This window comes from Nymphaea colorata, chromosome 6 (genome assembly GCF_008831285.2).
Source record: "Nymphaea colorata isolate Beijing-Zhang1983 chromosome 6, ASM883128v2, whole genome shotgun sequence".
Lineage (NCBI taxonomy): Eukaryota > Viridiplantae > Streptophyta > Magnoliopsida > Nymphaeales > Nymphaeaceae > Nymphaea > Nymphaea colorata.
The window spans coordinates 6,850,811-6,876,627 of record NC_045143.1 but is presented as its reverse complement, the minus strand read 5'-3'; the positions used below and the strand labels follow the sequence as shown (position 1 = coordinate 6,876,627).

The window sequence follows — 25,817 nt, the reverse complement described above, 5'->3', positions numbered from 1 at the left end:
GCCAAATATCTCTTTTCATGTCTCCACACCAAAAGAAGATAGGCGAACTACTGAATTCATTTAGATCCAGAAAGCCAAAGAGTGCAAGGAAGATGACGAACACACATGGTTTCTTCGTTTTATTCTGCTGTACGGCTTCCCTCTTTCTAGCTGAAGCACAAAGAGGTAAAAGTTAGAGCTTTCTTCCTTAGTTGTTGTATCATTCTCACTGATAATATTGCCAGAAGAGGGCCATAACCTTCTCTGGAGACGAGAAGATGGAAATTTTTACCACCAACTTCCTCCTCTTGTTTCTGTAGAAACTTTTTTTCCCTCAGATAATAAAAATAAGTACTCCTGGGAGTTGAAGTTCCCTCGATGATTTTCAAGGGTGCGCAGCAGAAGGCTTCCGTCAATTAACTGAGCCGAAGCTTGCAGTTTTCGAATCAGGCAACGTAGACTCCTCTAGCAGTCACTGAAAAATGGTCGCGTTCTTCGTTTGCTTCTCATTTTCAGTTTTTCTTTAGAGTACGCCCGTTGGTCTGGGTTTTATGTACACGAGTTACAAATAAATATCATGTTCGTTACAGCTTGTTACAAGGAAAAGGGTTACCTTCACTTCAGCTTTTACGGCTAAGAGGCCGATTTGCAATTTCTATTTGGAAGGCTTGCTCGACCTAGCTACAACAGTTGTTGCTCTTGACTTCCTCAAAGGAAGAAAAAGAAGGAAAACAATGGAAATTAGACTTGAGCCAATAACAGTAGTGGGAAATCGCGTGTTGCCTTGCCGAGCGAAACTCGGGTGGAGAGTGGTTGGGAAAGATGGTGAGCAAAAAAGAAGTTCAGCGGAGGCATGAAAATAATATACTATAAGCCCCCCCTGACGTTCTTCGACAAGTTCAACGGAGCTGCCAAAGGCTGAGGCCTGTGACCGACAGGCGGCAGCGGTTCATCAGGAACAGTAATTTGGTGAAGGAAGGAGACAAGTGGCAAGACAAGGCCTGCTGGAGAAATTAACGGGGAAGACGTGGCGTTTTCAAGTCTTGGTAGCAAGAGATCTGCCATCCCCGGAGAGGTGTTGAACATCTTTGGAGCAGTATATAGAGAGCTTGAGTGTTGCACGGCAGTAGATGGGCGGAGACTGCCGGAGGGAGGGAGGGTCCCGTAGCCTGAACAACAACTAGGTCCAGTAGAGCTGCGGACAATGGACTAGATCGTCGTGGCATAGGCGAATGCCAATCAAACACGTTTCAGGCAAGACTGCGCATCAAATTAAAAATCAATACCCCCCACCCCCAACTTGGCCGGATAAAAAATGGGTGGCTGGGCTGGCTTGCCGGGACGTCGCCGGGTATCGGGAATTAGTTGGGCATCTGTCAGAACTTTGGAAGCGTTAAGTTTTAGGGATTTCATGAACTTAGTTGATTTGAACTTAATTATCTACACACTTCGATTACTAGTTGATGGACATTGAAATTTCTTATTTTTCATCTTTGTAAAGAATTGAACAGATTAAGCAAAAGAAAAATCATTAGTCAAGATGCAGATTTCTCACTTTTCTGTGTTTCAGCATACTAACAATAATCTGGTGGCAGGGTTTCTCAACATCGACTGTGGACTAACAGGGACTCCAAACTACACCAATCCGGCGGACAACCTCAACCAGACACCTGACGATGGGTATGTAGAAAGTGGAGTTAACATGCCGATAGATCCCACGTATAGTTCCTTGAAGGACACCGAGCACAGAGTATACACGACGGTGAGATACTTCCCAAACTACACAAGAAACTGCTACCAGCTGCTGACGACATTGGGCCCCCAGTATAAGTATCTCCTTCGGGCTTCTTTCATGTACGGCAACTACGACCGCAAGAACAGCCCACCAAGCTTCGATATCTATCTGGGTGTGGATTTGTGGGATACTGTGAAGCTGGACAATAACACTCATCACTATCGGTCTGAACTGATTGCCGAAGCAACGTCTACTTTCTTCCATGTTTGCCTTGTTAATACAGGAAACGGAACGCCTTTCATTTCCGGTTTGAAGCTCCGGCCACTTACTCCAAACATGTATGCACCGGCCAGTAGCACCCAAGCACTGATGACATACATGAGGGTCGACGTCGGAGCAACCTCTTCCACGGCCACGCGGTCAGTTGAACTTCTTTTCAATCTTTCTCATTATTAACCGCAGCTTAGTACCAAGGGAGATATTTTGCAGTATTCTAACAAGCACCACTCGTAACTTTCAAGATGATGCTAACTAGCTAGTAGAGAATACCAGAAAAAAGACGTACTGGGGAATTTTTGTTAACCAGATTAATGGATATAGGTGGCCGTATGACGTCTTTGATCGTAGATGGGATCCAGATTACGGTAAGTATGGAACGCCAAAGAAGACTAGTCTCAATGTGACAGAGAACAGCCAGCCATCCTTTGGATTGCCCATGCCTGTGATGCAGACAGCGGCGTACTCCAAGGAGATAGTTATCACCTGGCCCGGCGGGGTCGACCATAGCTACTACCTTTTCTTGGATTTCGCCGACGTGCTGCTACCCTCCCACGCCAATTCGAGGCAAATGGAGGTTCGGCTTAATGGCCAAAACTGGAATTCTACACCAGTTTACTACTGCAGAAGCACTGTTTTGTACTCAAGAGCAGCAACAACCGATTCCCAGTACTCATTCTCCATAAGGTCAGCAAATCCTTCCGATGAGGGGGCTGTCCTCAATTCTTTCGAGGTCTACCAAGTCCTGCAGCTGACTGGCTATAAAACTCATCCTGAAGATGGTTTGCTTTCTCTACTGTTTCTTATCCCTTTCCTTGTTTCATTACTTTCCCTTATTCTTATCCAATATTGATCGCCGCAAATTCTTGATAAGATCTTCTGTCTTAAATGTACGTTGATTTCACAACTATCGTAAGGTTATTGTTCAATGTTAGGATTTTGGCTCTTTCCTTATTTCCATGTTTTGTTGAAGTTTTCAGGCTTGGGAATTCATGCATAAATCTGCACACACACACATAGGGAGAGACAATTGAATTCATCCTAATGCTTCATTTAAGAAGTAAGTAGGCCATTTGAAGGTCAACTGAAAACTGGGGCCAGTGTTATAGTTTTTTTTTTTTATTAAGCGGAATTGGTTATTCTAATCTGGAAGAAAGTTAGTCCAGATTTCTTCATTTATGATTTTTTTCACCTTTTCAATTTTCTCTTTTACTTGTAAATTCTCCATTCTTTTGTATGCAGCTAGTGCTCTTCAGGATATCAAAGGGTTCTATAATCTAAAGAAAAATTGGATGGGAGATCCTTGTTTTCCTGTTTCTCCTTGGGATGGTGTGACATGTGATAATGCTTCCCCTCCACGAATAGTGACTTTGTGAGTTGATTTCTTCAGCTTGTCTGCCGACTGGTTGGCTCGATAGTACTTTTCTTGGAAGCTAACGAACACTTTTTTCATTTGCAGGGATCTCTCCAACAGTGAGCTAAGTGGTTCAATTGCTCCACAAATTTCTAAACTGACAGAGCTGAGAAGATTGTGAGTCTGCCAAATACTAACTAAATGAACTTCTTCAAGTTGCATATCTTAGGTTTGTGGCTTCAGTTAACGACATTGTATTTATTGCCACTGTTGTTGCTTTTGTATGTCTTGATTCTTCATTTAGGAACTTGTCAAGGAACAACCTGAAGGGACCAGTGCCACCATTTCTACGAGAGCTCCAGAATGTGTTCAATATGTGAGTGCTTCTTTAGATTGGGATGGTGCAATCCAAGATTTCCTAATTCTCATGGCATATTTGGTGTGTAAATTCAGTGATCTGTCAAGCAACGACCTCTCTGGACCGATCCCTCCTGACTTGCAAGAAAGAATTAAGAATGGAGTACTTGTATTAAGGTTCGACACAAACCTAAAAACACAAGTAATGCAACAATTAGTTTGTTCTTAGTCCAGCAATGCTAACAAAACTAATTTTTCGACTTTTCCACTATTTCAGCCTTGATGGCAATCCTCAGATTTGTCATGAACAACACCAATGTAACCAAAAAGGAAAGCGCAGGAAGAATGTAATTGTGATTTCTGTTGTAGTATCACTTGTCGTCACCACCCTAGTTCTTTTTTTGGTGATCAGTGTGATCAAGCGAAGAAAACAGGGTGAGTTGTTTATTTAAGCTACATAGGCCAACAAGAAGTTGAATATATGACAATCTATCTCTCTCTCTCTCCCACCCCCTTTCTCTCTCTATGTATTATATACTCCATAATTGACAGAGAAAACAAATTCTTACATAGACAAGCTGGGAGTACGCGGTCCTCCACAAGACAAGGAAATAGCAGACAATCTTCCGCGACCAGATGCAAACTTGCGATCCACCAAAAGTGGCACTTTCATTTACTCTGAAGTGGTGGAGATGACGAATAATTTTGAGAAAGTTATTGGTAGAGGAGGATCTTGCACTGTCTTCTATGGATGCCTCAAAGATGGACGTGAAGTCGCAGTTAAAAAAGTGTCTCCAATACTTCTTGAACGAGGAACCAAGGAATTTGCTGCCGAGGTTCGTACGGTGATAAGAAATTATTTGGAAAAAAGTAGTTCAACTTTTCACGAACCAACAGTAAGTGCTTACATGTGACTGCAGGTTAGGATGCTGATGCAAGTTCACCATAAACACTTAACTCCCTTTATTGGGTATTGTGCTGATGAAAAGGAGATGATCCTAATTTATGAGTACATGGCTAATGGGAACCTTCATAAACGACTTTCAGGTATGCCAAAAAAATGCTAGCTCTGGTTTTTAAATTTGATTAACTAGTGTTGACGAAGTACCAACGTTGTAGTATCCTATTTGCTCACTTTCAATCTCCAAAGTATTCGTTTCAGTTATTTTGTCATTTATCCTTCTAAGATTCTTTAGAACCAAGAAATTCAGTTTCAGATTTTCAGAAAGCTGAAGGACAGTATCTTTTACAGATGAAACAGCTGATGTGTTGAACTGGCAACAACGGTTGCACATTGCCTTGGATGCAGCAATAGGTTAGCACCCGATCATCTGAACAATGATGGTCTTTCTTGTGCATGTTTGATATTAATTTGTCTTCAATTTTTTATATTACAGAAACACTTAATGGATTTTAAACTTGGGATGCAGGCCTGGAATACTTGCATTCAGGATGCACACCAGCATTCATTCATAGGGATGTAAAGTCAAGCAACATTCTTATCAATGAGAACTTAGAAGCAAAGATTTCAGATTTTGGGCTATCAAAAAGTGTTGTCTCCGATGAGATCACACATATTACAACCGCTGTTGCTGGCACAGCTGGATACCTGGACCCTGAGTACGTCATTTTCCTCGTTAAGGCAAGATTGATTTTGTAGAGATAAGTTGTGCACAAGATCTCTGAAACGGCCAGTTTGAGTCAAGGTGTTTACATGAATCATGAGTTCTCCATCTAAGTGCAGGTCATAGATTGTTGCAGTAAAATAGCTAGAGGTCTCTGGCCACTTTGCACAAGAGCAAGGTGCTCAGTAGGCTACTGAGCATGTGATTTTGATGCACACAAGAAGCCATAATGGTCTGGTTTATTAAGTTTCCCGAGAACGCTAAAGGGGCAATCACTTATAATTTCTAACCATGCATCTTGCCTTATATTTAGTAACAGAGAAATTGTTCTTGGAACGGACTCATTATTTTGAGTTCCTCATTCAACATTCTGCACAAACAGGGGACATGGAATCCTCTTGCTACTTGTGTTTCTGCAACACGATCCGACTATTTTCTTCTCTTTTTTTCCTTCTAATCTTTCACTGAAATTGAGGACTACTTTCATTAAAATGAATTTGATCGTTAATCTCTGTTTTCTGTTTAGGTATTTGTACACCAACAAAGTAACCGAGAAGAGTGACGTGTATGGATTTGGAGTTGTCCTGTTTGAGCTCATTACTGGCCGACCTGCAATATCAACTAATGTCAAGGGAGAAAGAGTACCAATAGTTCAACTTGTTCTGCCGGAACTTATGAGAGGGGACATCAGAAGTATTATTGATCCCAGACTACAAGGTCAATATGATATCAACTCCATGTGGAAGGTTGCAGAGACGGCAATGACATGCACTCAAGAGAAGTCGGTCATAAGGCCTATCATGACAGAGGTTGTGGCTGAGTTGAAAGAAGCCATGGACATCGAGACATCTAGAGAGAGAACTATAAGCGACAGAAAGTGGGGAAAATCCACATCACTATCATTTGGCAGAGAATCATTAAGTACTACTACCATATCGGACGCAGATTCATCCGTGTATCCATCTGCGAGGTAAAGACAGACGTCTGCATTGGAGATCCTTGTACCAAAAAATCTCCACTGTTTTTCATGTCATACGTAAATTTCTTATGCTGTTGATCGCGATTGCCCAATGTATCAGTCGCTTTTACTGCAATTAGCCAATCAAAAAATCGTAACTGACCTGGGAATGTTAATGCATGGATTGGATCTTCTTGATCCCAAACAGCTAGAATCGGTGAGATTGGTGAGGTTTGGCAACAATTCTGAATATAAATGCAGGCAAAGGTCAGTTATTAAGCAAGTTTTAGTTAGACTCGATTGTAGGAAATAGACATTTGAACCTGAATTCAAATTCTCACCTTGATTAGATCAGATCGGTTGAGTTGGTACAGCAAAAATATAACCAAATTCCAAGGCATCAAAATGGTTCATTTGGCCATGAGAATAATTATCTGCCCCAAAAGTGAGGGCAGATTCATGGAATACTGTGAGTTAGTGTTCTATAAATGTACTTAAGTCTTTGGGATAAATGCATAGAAGAAAATTTTGCTGTTCATATTGGCAAACAACGCCTAACGTTTCTGGAAGCAATGGCGCTGGCGTGTAAGTAGGCCGACCTGTCTGCAGATGTGAAGTTGCACTGCTGCTTGAAAGACGACCCCGTTCGAGGTTAGAGCTACATGCTAATGAATAGCCTTAAAGGATCACCTTCAACCTAGAGTGGCTATAGGACTCAAGACCTAATTCAAGTTGAACGAGGTGAAGTGCCCCCCCGGTAGACATCTCTGCCTAACTCTAACAATTACTTGATTTTCAATTGATGATCCCAATTAAATTTTCTTTTCAAGGAAGTTATTCAGATCATGCAATCTTTTATGTTATGACACCAATGTTGTGAATCTCGGTTTTCATTGTAATTCTTGGCTCTATCCTGTTTTGGAAATTGATGCAGGTTGGCAGTAAAAATTGCTAAAAAATTTTAAGTTGATAAGCTAAAGCAATGTTTAATCAATGTATCATTGACCATAAAGCTGCATCTGCGGATACGCCGATTTGGCCTTATATCGGTGGATTTCTTTGAGAATTCGGGTGAAAAATGGGCAGTGGTTTGTTGGAAGCACAAACGTTGAGGGGGACGACTCCTGTTCTCCGTTACAGCATAAGAGGGGAGAGCGTGGAAGTCGCCTATGAAAGAGAAATGTCTAGGCACTGGAATAGAAACTAGTCATAATCGTCGAATTGAATACTGCAGAATTCAATAATTTCAGTGGGCCTTCTCTCTCAAGGCCCAGACAAGACTATGGAGTCGGATCTGTATTCTGACCTGCTGCCGCGGGGCCACCCAGTAAAATTCCCCAACCAACTTACCCGGAACTCTGTCAAACACCTCGGAAAAGTTATCTGCAGGTCGTGACTTCCGGCGGTGTGCATCTCCCGTTGTGACTGCAGTTGAAAAACGCGGACTCTTTTCAGCGGATCATGAGGAAGAATGCACTGCCTACTGCTCTTGAAGTCTCGACGCTGCATCGCCTCTCCCCTGCCACCGGAAGAAGCTGGTCGCAGAGGTGTAAAGAGGAGGAATCCAGTCTGGAAGTATATCTCTTTGGCCCTTTCTTCATCGATCGCTAAAGTCTTTTACTACCAGAGGCAGATGAGGAAAGGAGGGAAAGGTCAGTGTCTTCCTTCACTAAAAGGAGCTCTTCGTGTTCCTCGCCTCTCAGTCAGGTGCCTGCTTAGAACGAAAGTGTCAGTCTCTTCCAATCGAGGGGATCAGTTATTGAGTGGTTCTTTCTGTTCGTACTTCTCTTTTAGGTCTGTTTGCACTCTTGATCACAGTTCTGCTCCATTTATCTTATAACTGAAAATTATATCTTATTTTGAACGAAAGGAAATTTTGCTCATTTACCTAATTTTTGCCCAAACACAAAATATTTTAAACATGGTGATTTTTTTTCTCCACATCCATTCTATACATGTCCTTGTTATTTAAATATATGACAATTTTTCATTTTTTTTCTTTCAATTATTGACATGAAGAATATCAAAGCTGAAATGATATTCTTCCTCATCCGTCTCACATCTAAGTAAACCGATACTTATGAAATTGACTCGTAAAATTTAACCATGACGTGAGATGACCGGGATCTATGGCTAAGAAGTGGTCAGTGGCTATAGACATCAAGGCACGTTGACAAGTCTTCTCCTACCCACGCACCTGTATTCCGATCTGGAAAGACCAATGCAATTGAAGGCTTGCCCACGCAAGCGAACGACCGCATTAACTTCACCTACTGGTACTTCATCTTCTTGCCTCTCTTCAGTCTCCACACAAAAAGAAGGACAGGGAGATAGATCACTGGGATTCTCTTGAGTCTCAACGAAAAAAGGCCAGGGAGATCACTTGGAGTCAGATTGTCAAGACTTCTTGGAGAAGAGATAATTATAAGATCGCAAAGAAGAAGATGGCTTCACATGGTTTCTTCCTTCTGCTCTGTTGGTCGGCTTCCCTCTTCTTAGCAGGAGCACAAGAAGGTATGGCCGCTCGATCTCTTTTCTTCCTTATCTCACAGTCTGTTTTCCCACATGGCATGTTTTCCTTCTCTTGCCGCATGCCATGTAAATCTTTTTCTTCAGATAATAGAAGCTATGTCTCTTATGTTAAAATGAATAAACAACAACTGTCTCGTGTAGTTTATCAATTACATATCACCAAGCTAAAAGAATGCCTTCTACACTTAAAAAGTGACGGCTGGTAGCCTGGTAGCGGGCAAACAGAAGTCATCTCGACTGTTTATATGTTCTCTTTATAGCATATGTATCTCATATGATTCTACCCCTTTCTAACTACGCGCTCATTGCATCTTTCAATGGATCCTCTTTAAATTTTTTATGCGGAGAACAAATTTGTTCTTAATAGTCTTTTCTTTTTTCTTTTGATTGAACACCGGAACTGTCACCTATCAGTTTCCATGGACATATACCATGCAATATCTCATCATGACCTGTATATGAGTTTTCGATCAATTCTAAACGGCGCTATAAATGAAGATTTTGCTAGAAATCATAGTCCGGAAGCTACTATTCTAGTTAAAAAATGTCAAAACCTAACTAAGGCAAAACCTTGTTTTTGAGAAAGACGATAAAAGAAAATTTCAAAAATCGACAGAAAACCTATTTTTTTCCACATTTTTTATTGTCACACTTTTTGCATTTTATTTTTAGGTTTTGTTGTTTTTAAAAAAAAAATTGCCAAGAAAATTTTATAAGAAAACAACTTTACCGAATTATACTTGAGAAAAACGCAGTTCGTAAATGATATCTGTGGCTATTGTCTAGACCTTCATAATCAACCGTTAGATTATATTCTGTACACCGTTAGATGCCTTGACCCATCTCATCCGACAGACCTCTAAGCTGCTAAAACCTGATAAATACTTGATAGGTGCTAATTGTGCACAAGAATTCTCTCACCTTTCTTGTTTACAGAGAAAGCAACAAAGAAAATGGAAACAATGCAGCAATTGTTCTCACTTTGTTTTGTTTTCAACGGTACCAATACTGGTGGACAGGGTTTCTCAACATCGACTGCGGACTGACAGGGACTTCAGACTACACCAATCAGGCCGACAACCTCACCCAGACTCCCGACGATATCTACGTAGAGAGTGGCGTCAAGACGCCGATAGACCCCATGTACAGCGCCCTGAATAACATCGAGCACAGAGTGTACAACACGGTGAGATATTTCCCCACCTACAAAAGAAACTGCTACCGCCTGCCGGCGACTAAGGGCACCAAGTACAAGTATCTCCTCCGGTCTTCTTTCATGTATGGTAACTACGACCGCCTCAACCGCCCGCCGAGCTTCGACGTCTATTTCGGCGTGGACCTGTGGGACACAGTGAAGTTGGATAATAGCACTCATCACTATCGGTCGGAATTGGTCGCCGAAGCAACATCCACAACCTTCTATGTTTGCCTTGTCAATGTCGGAAAAGGGACGCCTTTCATTTCCGGTTTGAAGCTCCGGCCACTTACTCAGAACATGTACGCACCGGCCAACAGCTCCCAGGCGCTCACAACTCACAAGCGGGTGGACGTTGGAGGGAACTCTTCCACATCCATAAGGTCTGCTAATTTCTTTCTCCCTCCTTACTCTTCCTCTTTGTTTTCATTTGTCTCTGCCCTTCAGGTAGCAGTAAAATTCTTAGTAACGAGATTGCCGAATGCAGGTGGCCCGGCGACCGGTATGATCGTAGATGGGATCCAGACTATGGTGCATATGGAACACCAAAGAGCACTCGGGAGTCCGTGACGGAGGATGTACACGACGGTCATCCATCCTTCGGGTTGCCGGTGCCTGTGATGCAGACTGCGGTGTATTCGAGGGAGATAGTTATCCGCTGGGTCGGGGCGCAAGACAGCAGTTTCTATCTCTTTTTAGACTTCGCCGACGTGGTGAAGCCGGCCTCCGGCGGTCCGAGGCAAATGAACGTCCAGCTCAATGGGCAAGACTGGAGAGCGACCAATGTTACGTACCTCTTGAGCTCTTTTCTGTATACGGAAGCTCCAACAGTCGATTCTCAGTACTCATTTTCCATACGATCGACCAATGCTTCCGACGAAGGCGCCGTGCTCAACGCCTTCGAGGTCTACAAAGTCTTCCAGCTGTCTGGCTCTGCTACTGATACCATCGATGGTTTGCTTGCAGCACTTTTCTTTTCCTTCTTTTGTGTTTGTTTCAATCTTTTCCCCGTGTTCACGCATGTGCCTAAACGCACAGCACGTCCTCTTTTAACTGTTTTTTCACTAACAAAAGCCATGAAAACCTAAAAAATTAAGTAATTTCTGAAATGCAATTTTATAAGCTTTGATGAAGAGAGAGAAACAGAGAGAGATAACCTTTATGTTTTTCTCATTTGTGAAATTAGGTAAAAACAACTAATTCACTTTATCTAATGATAGATATTAATTCTTCAAAACCTTCAGATATTGATATGAATTATACACTGAACTCTTGACTTTTATTTTTTTTTACACTAAAAGCTGATATGACTATGTCGTAGTGTTTCATTGATCGTTTCCCTTCTTCATTTATTTCTATTTTTATGAGTTTTTCTGACCTTTCTCTGCAGTTTTAGTTCTAACGGATATCAAGCAATTCTATCAACTAAAGAAAAACTGGGTGGGAGATCCTTGTTTTCCTAAAGATTATCCTTGGGATGGCATAGAATGTGACGATTCTTCAACACCAAAAATACAGACTCTGTGAGACTTCAACTGCTGATCTTCAGACAGGTTGGCTAACACTTTCATGGCAGTTAACGTAAAGTAACATTTCGTTTGCAGGGATCTTTCCAATAGTGAGCTAAATGGTACAATCACAGGACTTATTTCAAAACTCACGGCACTGAAAACATTGTGAGTCTCAAATAAGTTGTTTTGATTTCTAATGTTTCAGTTTGTGGCTCTAACCTCATTACTGCCCTCTTCCATTAGGAACTTGTCGGGGAACAACCTGTATGGACCAGTGCCAGACGTTTTGCAAGAGTTGCGCAATGTGCTCCATATGTGAGTAATTTTTCAGATTGAGAAGATGGTTCAATTTGGAATTTCTAATTATCGTGGCAAACTTGCTTTTACAATTTCAGAGATCTGTCGAACAATCACCTCTCTGGGTCAATTCCATTGAGTTTGCTCGAAAGAAATAAGAGTGGAGAAATCGTGCTGAGGTTTGTCACAAACTAAAAAACATATGCAATAAATTGCTTTTTTTTTTTTTTTTGTTTCAGTAAGTCTAACTAAATTGTTTTCTTTTTATTGTTTTTTTATTGTTTAAGCATTGAGAACAATCCCCTGATTTGCCAAAGCGACAGATGCAGTAAAGATCGTAAGGGCAGGAGCCTTGTTATTGTGATCTCCGTGGTGGTACCTTTAGCGGTTGCAGCACTAATTCTATTCTTGGTGATCAACATGATCAAGCGAAGAAAACAGGGTGAGTTGCTTATTTAGATATATGCTAATTACAGATGCCAATATAGACAAAACCATTCACGTAACTTGTGTCCAGACCTTGTGCCTTGGGTCTGATTACTGCTGGTCTAGTAAGATGGAATAGTTAACCATGAGGGTAAACAATTCAAGGCGTGTTGTGTCCATATCTCGTGCATGCTTTGGTCGGAAGTTCCATTTGTTCTACAAATTGGATCAAGTACTAATCTGAATGTTCATCCCTATCAGATGCTCAGATCTAATAATAAGATTTTCTTTTCCTTTCCTTGTCTTATACAGGCAAACTGGAGGTAGGCAGGGCTGTAACAATGAACAGAGAAATGATAGGCAGTCCTTTGTGGCCACATGCAACCCCTGGATACAGCAAAAATGGCATTTTTACTTACTCCGAAGTGATGGCAATGACGAATAACTTTCAGAAAGTTATTGGTAAAGGAGGGTCTGCCACTGTCTTCTATGGAGTCCTCAATGATGGACGTGAAGTTGCAGTAAAGAAGATGGCTACAAGTCTTGTAGAACGAGGACCCAAGGAATTTGCTGCTGAGGTCTGCATGGTGATGAAAAATTATTTAAGAGAAAAACACGAACTATCACGTACTATGGATCAACAGTAAGTCCTTACGTTTCACTGCAGGTTAAGATGTTGATGCAAGTTCACCATAAACACTTGACGCCTTTTGTTGGCTACTGCAACGATCAAACAGAAATGATCCTTATTTATGAGTACATGTCCAATGGAAACCTTCAGAAACTACTTTCAGGTATGTCTGCAAGTGCAAGATCTAGCTTTTAGTCTTCTAAAAGAAAAGGAGTGTTGACAAAGTACCTGCACTTTGAGTGTTATATCTGCACTCACTTTCAATCTTCAAAATATCTAGTCCAGTTATTTTGTCATCCAACCTATTGGGATAACTGCTGTGTGCTGGGACCCAAGAAATTCCCTCCAAAGTTTGAGAAATCTTAAGCACAATTTCTTTCTACAGATAAAACAGCCAATGTACTGAACTGGCGACAACGATTGCAGATTGCTTTGGATGCAGCAATCGGTTAGTAGCTGATCATCTATACAATTTTGATCTGTCTTCTAATTTGTTTGATCACTGTCTTGGTCTCTTTCTGGTTTCTACGATCCAAGTACCTAATGGATACTGACATGAGATGTGAGATGCAGGCTTGGAATACTTGCATTCAGGGTGCATACCTGCATTCATTCACAGAGATGTCAAGTCGAGCAACATTCTTCTTAATGAGAAACTTGAAGCAAAGATTGCAGATTTTGGGCTATCAAAAAGTATAATTTCTGATGAATTTTCACACGTTACAACTGGTGTTGCTGGCACAATTGGATACTTGGACCCTGAGTATATTTCTGTCCTTCAAGCAAGGCTAATTTTATCACTGTCACTTCTATGCAGAATCTTCCATGCTGCCCATTCGAATCAACCTTTACATGTACCATGAGTACTGTACATCCAGCAACAAATCTTAGAAGAACTAAAGTCTAGATAATCATTGCAGTATCTATCTCCAACATAGGCACATATATGGTCCTTGGGCCAATTTCCATAAAAGAATGATGCTTGACTGGCTACTGAGCAAGTCTGTTGTGATGGACGCAGGAACCCATAATTATCTACAGTTCCCTAAGAATTCTAAATTGGTAACAGGGGAAGCTGGTCATAGAATGGACTCATCAGTGTGAACTCCTGAAACAACAGACATGATAGTTATACATTCCTGTTTATCCAGAGAGTTTGAAGGACATAATTAACCCTTCATAAGTTGTGACTCAAATCCCAGTTTCTATAGAAGCATGAAGGTGCATAAGCTTTGAATATATATGTATATATAACGGCCCATTCACTACCATGCACAAAAAGGAGAAATGGAACTCTGTTGCACTACCTTTACTTCTGCAATACCACTTTCCTTTTCTATTCTTCAGTGAAATGAAGTTGCATTTCAAATAAAGTGACATGGTCTCTTCATTTCAGGTATATCTACACCAGCAAGCTGACTGAGAAAAGTGACGTGTATAGCTTTGGGGTAGTCCTGTTTGAGCTCATTACAGGTCAACCTGCCATAGCAACTGATGCTGAAGGACAAAGGTTCTCATTAGTTCAAATTGTGGTATCGGAACTAAGGAGTGGGGATATCAACAGTATTATTGACCCCAGGCTACATGGGCAGTATGAAATCAGCTCCATATGGAAAGTTGCGGAGACAGCGATGACATGCACTAGTGAGAAGTCGGTCGTTCGGCCTACCATGACTTTGGTTGTGGCTCAGTTGAAGGAAGCCATGGAGATGGAGGCATCTACTGAGAGAAGTGGAAGTTGGAGGATTTTGGCAAGCCCATCAGATTCATTATCAGGAGGCAGAACAACGTTAAGCGCCACTGGTCTGTCTGACACAGATGTAGCCATTTATCCGTCTGCAAGGTAAAAGAGAACCATTGACATGCAACACTCTTTTTATCTAATGCTCTCATGAGGTTGGTTCTCAGGCAAAGAACGTAAGCTAAAGTAGTTCTTCACATTGTTTCCAATTTTCCTGTGGAGATGTTCCTCAATCCTTTTCAAAGTCCGCCCAAGCTCTTCATATTCATTTTGCTGTGAACTATATTTCACCGATATTTTTCACATATAATTGGTTCATGCACTTTGCTGCGTGTGACAATTTTGTGAACGTGATGCCATTTTCACTCACTAGTTGGGCAAGCAACTCCTTCAGCAATTGCTCTTCGAATGTCACATGGCTTCTAAAGCTGACAAGCCAAATCAAAGGTGTTTGTAAGCTTTTTTTGTATTGCTTTATTAGTCATGAATTTATTTCAACCGATTAAAAGCAGCATAACTTATGAATATTACTTGCGGAATATTAATTAACATTGTCTTGGCGAAATCCTGGTCGCTAACTCTGCCTTTCCAATCCAAACTCAAAACTATTCAAGGTGATATGTGTGTGACGAAGAGCCGAAACGAGTGTGCTCAGGCCATGGTGCTGGCGGCCTTGTAGACACGGAGATTAATTTCGGAAGTGAGAATGGAACAAAGCCAGCTTGCTCTAATGCCTTCCATTTCCTTTTTTTCTCAGCAATATTTCTATCCAGATATTTCACACCTAATAGATCATGCCTTCTCCTCAGCTTCCCGATCATAATGGTCCCCCAACCTTACCAAGCCGTTAATTAGGGTCACAAATTTTTTTATGAGAGGCCAAAATATAGTTTCAAATTTTAATAAGATTCAAAATATAATTTTTAAAATTTTATATAAGATATGTCATGCAAATTATTATTATTATTTTTTTAAGGTTTGGGGGGTGGGCCAGGAACCCCTGCCGCCCCCGGGCTCCGTTTCTACTGCAAAGGAAGAAGGAAGAATGGAGCAACTTGGCGGTACTTGATACGTGCTGTTTATTCATGTCCGTGTTTGACGGTTGATATAGTGATAATCTTAGAGGGATGTTAGAGAAAAGCAACAGTATGTTGTTGTATCAGCCCTAAAAAGTGAGCTAGATTCAATAAAACACTGTTTATAGTATCCCATGAATCTAACTAACTTTTAGATTAAGTACATGAGACAACAATTTCCCAAATGACTCCTTCTTAATTTTGGTTTCCACTTTATTGAGAAAGAAAATTTATACTCTTCTTTAAAAAAAAAAAAAGAAACTAAAGTTGAGTTCCCACCACTTGAGTTGGCAGTCTTCTTTCTTCTCAATAGCTCACCATGTCGTGGTTGACCTTACGTTTTAAAATGTATCTTTCTGACAGTATATTAAAATTAGTTATTAAAGTATATTTTTTTGTGCAGTCCAATCTTATAGATATGATCTTAATAGTGTTTTGGTGAGAAACATATATTAAATTAGTAGTTTTTTTTACCTAAATAATGTTTTTTGATACCAAAAAATGAATGGCTTTTATAATTTCAATATTTTGATAGTAGAAAGATCAATGTTTTTTACAAGACTTACTTCAACTAAATAAGTATTTATAAACACATCAGAAGATTCACATTTTGTTTAAAAAGACTTTTTAAAATGAATTTAAAAGTTTTACACTCACAATATATATATATATATATATATATATATATTGAAAAAAAAGTAGAAAAGACCTTCCAAGCAAAAGAACTGCTTTAAGTTTTTTCATAATTCTCAAAAAACTTTTCCTTATGGAAAAATACTATTTGGATATTGTAAGGGGGTGGTTGAACTTGCGGTTGTAGCGCGACCATTTCTTTTTATTTTTAGCTTTTCAGTGACATTTTAATGAGTATTTTAATATTTTTGATAACAAGTGGTTCCTATGAGAATTAAAAAAAAAAAATTGACCGGTTCTTTGTTGATCTTGAGAACATGGGCGGGGATTTTTTATTGCACCATTATTTGAGCGTTAACTTGCAAATTCTTCTTTTTAGTTTAAGCTATTTTTATTTTGTTTTAATTATATATTACAGGGACGTCTCATTTTTGGCCTTGTGTTTTCGCTACTTAGACCGAATGGAATGGCACGTCCAAACACTGCTCCACAAGGTTAATGAAAGACGGTGCATCTTAATGGCTGGCGGCCCACCCATGTGATGGGTTAACGGTCCAACTGTGGTGGTACACCACACATCCACCACCTCCCCATTGAACACTGATAGGGTTTTAAGTCTGATGCTGGTTATCTGCACCGTTCCATGCACAATAAATTGTGTATTGAGATGTGAAATAGTCAGAATACCTCCTATCATTAAAAATGAGAGCTTCCTTATGATAAGAGAAGAGCAAGAATTCTTTAGAGAAGTCCAACTGTAGTTTCAAAACTTTAACGAGGACCTAAATATAAATTTTTAAACATTTTATATAGGGTTAAAATGAAAATTATTAAAAATTGCGTGTATTTTTTTTTCCAAAGTTTTGATCAAGGGTGGCCACACCCATGCTGCCCACCTTACTCTGCCCCTTCTTATAAAGTTAGAAAATGGTATTGAAAAACTTAAAAAAGCTAAAGAAAAGCTAATTTTTTTGAAAAGTAACCAAAATATCCGACCCCCTTCTTTGTTTAGTATGCATACATATCTGATGGTGAATAAAATACTCTCCTCTCAGCTAACATGGTCACGTGTGTCAACTCCCGTACACACTACTGCATGCATAGGCCACGGTTGGTGCCCAGATTTGATTCGTTAACTCTTCTATGACCAAGTGACCTAGAGTTTTGAGTCGCAGTCCTGGAAACGTGGGCTTCTAGTAGAAGAACAACTCGAGAAGTAGTTGACGAGCTGCGAGGCCATTAATTCAAGCGACCAAGTCAAGTGGAATGGGACAAATAGAAGTTAATGGTGTGGGGGCAAACTGCTCATCTGTCCTTTCATCCGGTAACAATGTAGGCCTGGTAGATGTCGGCCAGAATACTTTTCAAAGTCCTAGCTGAACGAAGTCCCACTGCTCACTTCCCTTCTGTGTGAAGAATATAAAACGACCAATATGTTTCTTTGCATCGAACAGATCATGGCTTCTCGGCTTGCGACCTCATGAAGATACTCAGGGTCTATGGAGGAAGAAGAAGCCGAGGCAACTGGGCAATGGTGATCCATTTCAAGCGAAACCTCTTCTCATATTTTATCGCTGCGGCTCTCTTCACCTCTGTCGTTGATGGTCAATATGGTGAGCATTACTGTAATTAATTTTCCGGCTTTCCGCTTTCAGAGAATTGGATGTCTTAAATGTTGGTTGGGGCTTGCAAATTAATCTGCAAAACTTTCCGATGCTTTCGTGCTTGCATTACAAGTTATAATTGGTAATGAGGCTAATTTCTTAGGTGGAAAAAGGAAATCAGGAGATTTTTGAAACGATTAACCCTACTATACTGCATGAAATCAAATTTTGACGTTTGTTCTACCACATTAATTAGCCATTTACTGTATAGGTTGTTTAACAATATTCTGAAATCCATTCACTACTTTACTTTCTCAATATCGATTTTTGACACGTCTTATTCCACCTAACGTCAGAAGCTAAAATGGGCGGATTTGTAGCAAAAAGATGATACATCTTTAAGAGGCCGTTTGACAGCAAGAATGCTATGTGAATGTTGAATTTGCTTTAAATATTGAGGCAGGTTCATTAAGCACTGCATTATATGCTTCATGAATCTAACTTAATATTTAAGTTAGAACTTACTAAAGAACCCTTTAAATACACTCCACACAAAAAAAAAAAAAAAGTTATGCATATATAAGATACTTCCGAATTATATGATTTCATGGGGCCTATATGTGCAGCCTATTTCACCGCTTCAACAATTTCAGCAGTCTAAGGTATACTTTCAAGACTTTGTTTCCTTTTATAAATAAAGGTTGTCCTGCCTCGATCGACCAGGACATTTGGTTCAGGCCAAGCTTATAAGACTTGAACCAACAACCAGCTCTTTCTGTTTGTCCTTAATGGGCAGTTTCTCCTTGGCCATCAGCAATTGTTAGTTGCTACAAGCAGACTATACAATTAATCTGACAAACTTTTGCAGTTCCATTTGAACCAGAAGGCAAAGAAAAGACGACGTTCGACATCATGGTTGGGACCGTCGTGGCCGGCATCGTGGTGTTTGCAGTAATCGGAGTTGCCGTCTCATGGAAGTACAAGAAGAGGCCAGCAAAAGGAGATCTTGGGCAACCAGGTAATTAAGTTGGTATTTAATTAGCTCAAGAAGATTCCTAACCTGGGCATCTATGGTTAAAAAGCCATTTTCCGTATTTAATTACACTTTCTGTGGTCTGATCCTTTCACGTTAAAGCTTTGTTTGATTGCTCATATAATTAGTATGGATTTTCTTGATTTCGCAGTTAAATATTTGAAATACGTCCATACTTCTTGAAAATCAATTTCAAGATACAGCCTAAGACCTTTTTTAGGCGGTAAAACACAGCCTAAGCTTTTTTTTAGGATTTAAGGTCAATAAGCAGCAGCCAGTGCCAAATTATAGAAAAAGTAAAAACAAAACAACGGTTAAATTGATGTTAGGTTTTCAACTCTTATATCCATAACGTTCGCCTCTACAAATCCCATATTTGATTATTGGGGAAACCATCTTTACTAATGAATTGTGCATTCATCTTTAGATTATTTTGAGTGACACAACTGGCAGCCGAACCTTGAACTGCGAAAATAAGACATGTAATTCCATTTTTTATTTAAAAAAGTGAACACAACAAAACTAAAGTAGCACAGCTGGTCGGGCATGTGGTTTGAGTCTCATGGGTGCTTTTTCCTTGGAGTGTAAACAATGGGATGACGACACTCTAGTTGAATTGGTTACACATATGGCCTGGACTTTGGTGTTTGACTCCAATCAACATCTTTTTGTAAGCAAAGGACACAGTTTCTTCTAGGTCTTTGCATTTCAATGAAGAAGATAATAAGCCTTAAATTATTTTAAAATGTAAAAAAACTAACAAATGGCATCATAAAATTGGCCATCCAACCGGTCAGACACCAATTGCATTCTATCTCTCTCTCTCTCTCTCTCTCTCTCTCACTCACTCTCTCTTTCACGTTAAAGGGACGGTGGTGGTGCATCACTCTGTGGAAGCTCAAGCAGCGCCGGCAAAAGTAGGGAATAGAACAGCATGCAGAACGACACCGATTGCTGCAGCTGCACATCACTTTACCTACAGTGAGATCTTGAGCATTATGGGAAACTTCGGTATGGACATCTATCCTTAGACTATCTTTGGTGTTTCTTTCTTGTTTTCACTAAAGCTGTGTTTGGTAGTGAAGATGTGTAAAAATCTGTCAAGAGTTCTTGAAAGAATTTCAAGATTAAGCCATTCTGAAAAAGCTTTTTCGGCAGTAAAACCCTGTCTAAGGTTTTTTTTTTCTTTTCCAATGAAGGTCAATAACAGCAGCTAGTACAGTATAGAAAAAAACACTAAGAAAAAAACACCGCGAGTCAATTGATCTTGATATGTTTAATATTTGCCTCTACAAACTCTCAGTTTTGATTATTGAAAAAACATCGTTACAAAATGAGTTGCACATTCATCTTTAGATTATTATGAGCTAAACAACCGGCCACTGACCATGAGCAGCGATAGGATGATATGTAATCCCTTTATTTTATTTAAAACACTGAACACAACAAAAACTAAAGTAGGGTAGTGGGTTGTGCATGTGGTTGCTTGAAAGGTAAATTGTCCGTTTCATTTTCGAGGGTGTTATTTTTTTGGGGTGTAAGTGGCAAATCATAACACTTTAACTGATAGATGTGCCGTCTCGACTGAAGTCCCAACACAACCCATGACCGAAAAGGAAAAAAGGAATAGGGAAGACCTTGGATCTCTTTTCTTAGCAGTGGATTGTTAACTTCTCCACTCACCTGAAAATAAAACTAAAAATGTGTTTTTCCATTGCTTCACAAAATTAAATTAAATTGATGTGCCTCTTTTGGGACGGTTAAACAAATGTTCTGGACTTTTGTGTTTTACTCCAATCAAGATACTTTTCTAAGCAAGGTCATAGTTTCATCATGAAATAGGTCACTTCATTTTTACGAAAAATATAAAAACCTATTATTTTAAAAAGTAAATAAAAACTAACCATTGGCATCATAAAAATGGCCATCGAATTGGTCAGCCACCAATTGCTTTCACTCCCTCTCACTCTCGCTTTCACCCTGTTAAAGGAATGGTGGTGCATTACTCGATGGAAGCGGAAGCAGTGCCGGGAAAAGCAGGGATTGAAAACTTCTTGAAAGAAACAACTTTTGCAGCCGAAGAATCAGGAATTCATGCAGTTTGCGAAATGTCAAGTAAGAGAACGGCAGACAGAACGACGCCGGTTACTGCAGCGGCACGTCACTTTACGTGCAATGAGATCCTGAGGATCATCGGAAACTTCGGTCTGTTCATTCTAGCCTTAGACTTTATTTGGTGTGTTTTTATTTCTTTCATAAAAGCCGTATTTGATAGTGCACATAAGTAGTGGTTGGACAGGTGGTCGCATATTAGATGCATCATCAGTTCAAATCAGGTGGGTGATTTTCCCTCATACTATAAATGATGGGATGATCATGATGCCGTCCTAAATCCTAAACCTAAACCCTAAACCTATCCCACCCAACTCTTGCTCAAGACGTATTTAAAAGGCCCAACCAAAAATACTTAAAAAATCTCTTTTGGGAATGGTGGATTGTTATCCTCGGATTCACCTAAAAGCAGAGCTAAAAGAATAATTTTCTTGGCTGTACTAAATCAAATTGACGTGCCTGTTATTTAAAGGGTTTAAAACACATGCCTGACTTTTGTCCTGGACTTTTGTGTTTGACTCCAATCAAGATTTTTCTGCAAGCGAGGACATAATTACTCATGAAATAGGTCACTGTATTTTAACGAAAAATATCAAAAATCTTAGAAAACTTTAAAATATAACTGAGAACAAACAAGTGGCCTACAAATCGGACAGCCACCAATTGCGTTCACTATCTGTCTTTCTCTTTCTCACACTCTCTTTCTCCCTATTAAAGGAATGGTAGTGCAACATTCGATGGAAGCTCAAGCAGCACCGACCAATGCAGACAGCAGAACTGCCATGGAAAAAACAGCTTCCGCTGCTAAAGAATCCACAACCAACGGAGCCACAGAAATGTCAAGTACTAAAACAGCTGATGAAACGAAGCCGGTGGCGGCTGCTGCAAGTCCCTTTACTGACAACGAGACCTTGAGCTTTACCGGAAACTTCGGTCTGGTCATCTTGCCTTAGACTTTCTTTCGTGTGTCTTTCTTTCTTTTAAAGTCGTGTTTGATAGAGCAGATAAGTATGGACTCTTATTTATTTTGCAGTTAAGCATTTGAAATCCATGTGAAATTCTTGTAAGACAATGTCAAGATCAAGCATTTTTGAAAAACCTTTTTAGGCAGTAAAACACAGCCAAAGCCTTTGGTGTTGGACCTTTGCTGTTGGGATGTGGTGTAACAGTTGTCGAGGGTTCGCTGCTGCCATTCAACTGTTTCATTGAGCTTTGCTGTTATCACTTAATGCTTGGGACTTGGGAGGTCGCGCTGCTTATGTTTGTTCTGGTGTTGCTTCGATTTCTGCTTTTTCCTTCTTCAGTTCATGCTGCTTGGATTCAAGGTGTTTGGTTTCTAGCTCTTTTGGGTTTTGCCTTCATTCATTAGTTGTTGTTTTGGCCTTGGTTCCTGGTTTTTCGATTCATGTGGCTGTTTACGTTGGTTACGTTTGTATTGCTTCATGAAGGGGGCTGATTTACTCTTGATGAGGGTACTCCTGCTGTGTTTTTTTCTTGCTCTTTTTTCTCAGGTTTTTGATTATTTGGTTTTTTTTGGTTTGTGCTGTTGGACTAAGGTGTTTTCAGTACATCTCTAAGCTCCTAACTTGTTTTTGGATGTTTTGCTAATAATGTTGAAAATTTTGTTTTGCTCTTCTTTTTTTTTTGTCTATGTGTCTCTCTCACTCCCTTTGTCTCTCAGTTAATGGAACGGTGGTGCAACACTCGATGGAAGCTCAAGCAATGCCGACAAAAACAACTTGTGCACCTAAAGAATCAGGAAACCATGCAGCTAACGAAGTGTTGAGTGTTATAGTCGTGTCCCCAAAAAGAATGCTCAACAACAATAAAAAGGACAATCCACCACAAAACTGCTAAAAACGGAATCACAGGGCAGCGAGCAAAAGAACGAGTTTCCAACACCACTATTGCAGCAATATGCGTCAAAATATATCCTAAATAATGCAGAAAAAGAAGACACCAATTTACGTGGAAAAACTCTCAATAATGGGGTAAAAAACCACGGGCAAGAGAGACTTTCTATATATCAAGAAAGAGAGCCAAATACACAAGCAACAATATCCCTACTGTTTTAAGAAAAAACAGTGAACTCAAGAGAACAATAACAATCTCTTATGCGAATGAAAGAAAGAGCCTCAAAGATTCAAGAAAGAAATCACCCAATGAAGACTCCCTTCATTTTTCCTTCTTTGTCTTTCCTCTTTCTTCTTGGCGTGCCAATCGACCCACGCGCCTTGCTTCTCCTCTTCTCTTCTTTGCCTTCCTTTTTTTCTTCTCCTTCTCCTTCTCCTCCCGTATGCAGCCACAAGGGGTCCCTTCTCATTTTCCCCAAAAGAGATAACAAGAGAGAGAGACGTAAGAGAGGACCGTGAGGAAGGGGCACCATCGGGTGCCCTTCCTTTCTCCCGCCCGTCACTTAAGTGACGGGCCGGGTCGGGTCTTGAGGCTGGACCCGACCCAACAAACTCCCCCTCCAGCCTCAAGAGAGGGATCATACCTGCAAAATGAACAAAATTAATACACTGCCTTAAAGGCAGTCATCCCAACTAAGTCTCTACACATGTCATGCTTCTCTCTAGGTAGAGACTTCGTCATCATATCTGCAGGATTCTTCTCTGTCTGTATCTTCTCTAACTGAATCAATTTCTGCTCAAGCACATCACGAATCCAATGATATCTGATGATATCAATGTGCTTGGTCCTTGAGTGGAACGCTGAATTCTTCGCCAAGTGAATAGCGCTTTGGCTATCACAATCTTCTGACTAAGGCCTATATCATGAAGAAAACTCTTCATCCACAACAACTCTTTACAAGCTTCAGTTGCTGCAATATATTCTGCCTCTGTAGTGGAAAAAGCAACACACTTTTGCAATCTGGACTGCCATGATACAACTCCCCCTACAAAAGTAAAAACATAACCAGAAAGAAACTTCCTAGAGTTCAAGTCACCTGCCATGTCTGCATCAACAAATCCTTGTATCTTTGGATTAGATTCACCAAAACATAAACAGTAAGTACAAGTACTTTTCAGATACCTTAGGATCCACTTCACTGCTGCCCAATGCTCCTTGCCTGGATTTGACAAGAACCTGCTAACTACACCAACTGCATAAGCCAAATCTGGGCGTGTACAAACCATAGCATACATGAGACTCCCTACTGCGGAGGCATATGGAACATTCTCCATTCTTTCTTTTTCATCTGCTGAAGAAGGACATTGCTCATTTCCCAATTTAAAATGTGCTGCTAAAGGTGTACTTACAGTTTTGACATCTTTCATGTTGAACTTACTAATCACCTTCTCAATGTATTTCTCTTGTGATAACCACAACTTCTGGGCCTTCTTATCACGAACAATCCTCATGCCTAACATTTGTTGTGCTGGTCTCAAGTCTTTCATATCAAAGAACTTGCCCATATCGATCTTCAATTTGCTAATCAATTGACAATCCTGTCCAACAATAAGCATGTCATCTACATATAACAACAATATAATGAAGCTACCTGATGAGAACTCTCTGATGTAGACACAATGATCTACGGCTGACCTGCGATACTTTTGATTTATCATAAATGCATCAAATTTCTTGTACCACTGTCTAAGTGCTTGTTTAAGTCCATACAAGCTCTTCTTCAACTTACAAACCATGTGTTTCTTCCTGACAACCACAAAACATTCTGGTTGTGTCATGTTGATTTCTTCCTCTAGATCTCCATGAAGAAAAGCAGTTTTTACATCTAACTGCTCCAACTCCAAGTCTAGACAGGCCACCAAACCAAGTATTTTACCCTGATAGATGACGTTTTAACAACAGGAGAAAAAATTTCATCAAAATCAATACCTCTTTCCTGCTTGAAACCTTTCACTACTAACCGAGCTTTGTATCTCAACTTGCCTTGACCTTCATTTTTAAGCTTGTAGACCCACTTGTTCTGCAACACTTTCTTACCTTTTGGTAGCTCTACCAAATCAAAAGTGTGATTCTTGTATAAAGAATTCATCTCATCCTTCATAGCTTTAATCCATTCATCTTTATGCACATCATCTAGCACCTCTGCATAGCATTCTGGCTCTCCACTATCTGTAAACATAATATATTCATCAGTATAATATCTAGTAGATGGTATACGTGTTCTTTTAGCTCTACCCAATTGCTCCTCAATTGGCTCTGAATGCGAAGGAAGCTCCCCCTCCAACTCATGCTCATAATCAGTTTGAGTCTCCATAGGGCTGCCATCTGTATACTGCTCATCTGTCTCTCTTTCCTCTTCCTCTACATCTTCATCAGTCTCACCATGCTCAGATGAAAGTTCTTCAGGTTCTGCATAGGTTGGCTCATGAACACCACTAGCATTCACACCTGACTTCGTGTCTCCCATGACATCTTCAATAGTCTGATCCTCTCTGAAAACAACATCACGACTCCTGAACATTTTGTTATTCTCTGGATCCCATAACTTGTAACCAAATTCATCATCTGCATAACCAAGAAATATTAGAGGAATAGCTTTATCATCTAATTTGGTCTTATGTTCTTTAGGTACATACATAAACGCTTTGCAACCAAAAACTCTGAGGTGATCATACTTAACCTCTTCATCTGACCAAACCCTCTGTGGAATGTCTCCATCTAGAGGCACTGAAGGAGACCTGTTTATTAAATAAACTGCAGTACGTATTGCCTTTGCCCAAAAATACTTAGGCAACTTAGAGCTAGATAACAAACTTCTAACTCTCTCG

General features: G+C 40.1%; 3 protein-coding genes across 8 annotated transcripts; all 3 read left to right on the top strand.

The window, feature by feature from the left end:
- The first annotated feature begins 12 nt into the window (after positions 1 to 12).
- Positions 13 to 6,464, top strand: LOC116255708 (putative leucine-rich repeat receptor-like protein kinase At2g19210). 4 transcript variants are annotated; one of them, XM_031631623.2, is made up of 13 exons: positions 13 to 165; positions 1,575 to 2,133; positions 2,315 to 2,772; positions 3,233 to 3,362; positions 3,450 to 3,521; positions 3,649 to 3,720; positions 3,798 to 3,878; positions 3,979 to 4,136; positions 4,275 to 4,537; positions 4,622 to 4,748; positions 4,954 to 5,016; positions 5,132 to 5,321; positions 5,853 to 6,464. In XM_031631623.2, exons 1-13 carry the CDS (start codon positions 18 to 20, stop codon positions 6,298 to 6,300), a joined length of 2,769 nt encoding a protein of 922 aa, XP_031487483.1. In that variant the 5' UTR covers positions 13 to 17; the 3' UTR covers positions 6,301 to 6,464. The 4 variants fall into 4 exon arrangements, with proteins under 4 accessions (XP_031487483.1, XP_049934177.1, XP_031487486.1 ...); XM_050078220.1 differs by having other exon boundaries at positions 5,132 to 5,343; positions 5,853 to 6,025; XM_031631626.2 differs by lacking the exon at positions 13 to 165 and adding an exon at positions 205 to 464.
- Positions 6,465 to 7,233: 769 nt separating this feature from the next.
- LOC116255709 (putative leucine-rich repeat receptor-like protein kinase At2g19210) lies at positions 7,234 to 14,942 on the top strand. Of its 3 annotated transcripts, none has more exons than XM_050078221.1 (13): positions 7,239 to 8,798; positions 9,836 to 10,394; positions 10,499 to 10,965; positions 11,402 to 11,534; positions 11,616 to 11,687; positions 11,766 to 11,837; positions 11,918 to 11,998; positions 12,107 to 12,261; positions 12,558 to 12,832; positions 12,913 to 13,039; positions 13,262 to 13,324; positions 13,450 to 13,639; positions 14,273 to 14,942. In XM_050078221.1, exons 1-13 carry the CDS (start codon positions 8,729 to 8,731, stop codon positions 14,721 to 14,723), a joined length of 2,715 nt encoding a protein of 904 aa, XP_049934178.1. In that variant the 5' UTR covers positions 7,239 to 8,728; the 3' UTR covers positions 14,724 to 14,942. The 3 variants fall into 3 exon arrangements, with proteins under 3 accessions (XP_049934179.1, XP_049934178.1, XP_031487489.1); XM_031631629.2 differs by having other exon boundaries at positions 7,240 to 8,798; positions 12,558 to 12,823; XM_050078222.1 differs by lacking the exon at positions 13,450 to 13,639 and having other exon boundaries at positions 7,234 to 8,798; positions 14,273 to 14,445.
- A 2,787-nt stretch (positions 14,943 to 17,729) lies between these two features.
- Positions 17,730 to 22,216, top strand: LOC116256382 (uncharacterized). The gene is made up of 5 exons (XM_031632740.2): positions 17,730 to 17,939; positions 18,799 to 18,948; positions 19,831 to 19,974; positions 20,953 to 21,168; positions 21,793 to 22,216. Exons 1-5 carry the CDS (start codon positions 17,807 to 17,809, stop codon positions 22,026 to 22,028), a joined length of 879 nt encoding a protein of 292 aa, XP_031488600.1. The 5' UTR covers positions 17,730 to 17,806; the 3' UTR covers positions 22,029 to 22,216.
- The last annotated feature ends 3,601 nt before the right edge of the window (positions 22,217 to 25,817 follow it).

Excerpts from the sequence above, each read along its gene's own strand:
- LOC116256382 (XM_031632740.2), top strand. The coding sequence starts at position 17,807 with ATGAAGATACTCAGGGTCTATGGAGGAAGAAGAAGCCGAGGCAACTGG. Across the intron at positions 19,975-20,952 it reads GAGCATTATGGGAAACTTCG|GAATGGTGGTGCATTACTCG; the intron begins GTATGGACATCT and ends ACCCTGTTAAAG. Across the intron at positions 21,169-21,792 it reads GAGGATCATCGGAAACTTCG|GAATGGTAGTGCAACATTCG; the intron begins GTCTGTTCATTC and ends TCCCTATTAAAG.
- LOC116255708 (XM_031631623.2), top strand. The coding sequence starts at position 18 with ATGTCTCCACACCAAAAGAAGATAGGCGAACTACTGAATTCATTTAGA. Across the intron at positions 2,773-3,232 it reads TAAAACTCATCCTGAAGATG|CTAGTGCTCTTCAGGATATC; the intron begins GTTTGCTTTCTC and ends TTTTGTATGCAG. Across the intron at positions 3,363-3,449 it reads CCTCCACGAATAGTGACTTT|GGATCTCTCCAACAGTGAGC; the intron begins GTGAGTTGATTT and ends TTTCATTTGCAG.
- LOC116255709 (XM_050078221.1), top strand. The coding sequence starts at position 8,729 with ATGGCTTCACATGGTTTCTTCCTTCTGCTCTGTTGGTCGGCTTCCCTC. Across the intron at positions 13,040-13,261 it reads CCTTCAGAAACTACTTTCAG|ATAAAACAGCCAATGTACTG; the intron begins GTATGTCTGCAA and ends TTCTTTCTACAG. Across the intron at positions 13,640-14,272 it reads ATTGGATACTTGGACCCTGA|GTATATCTACACCAGCAAGC; the intron begins GTATATTTCTGT and ends TCTTCATTTCAG.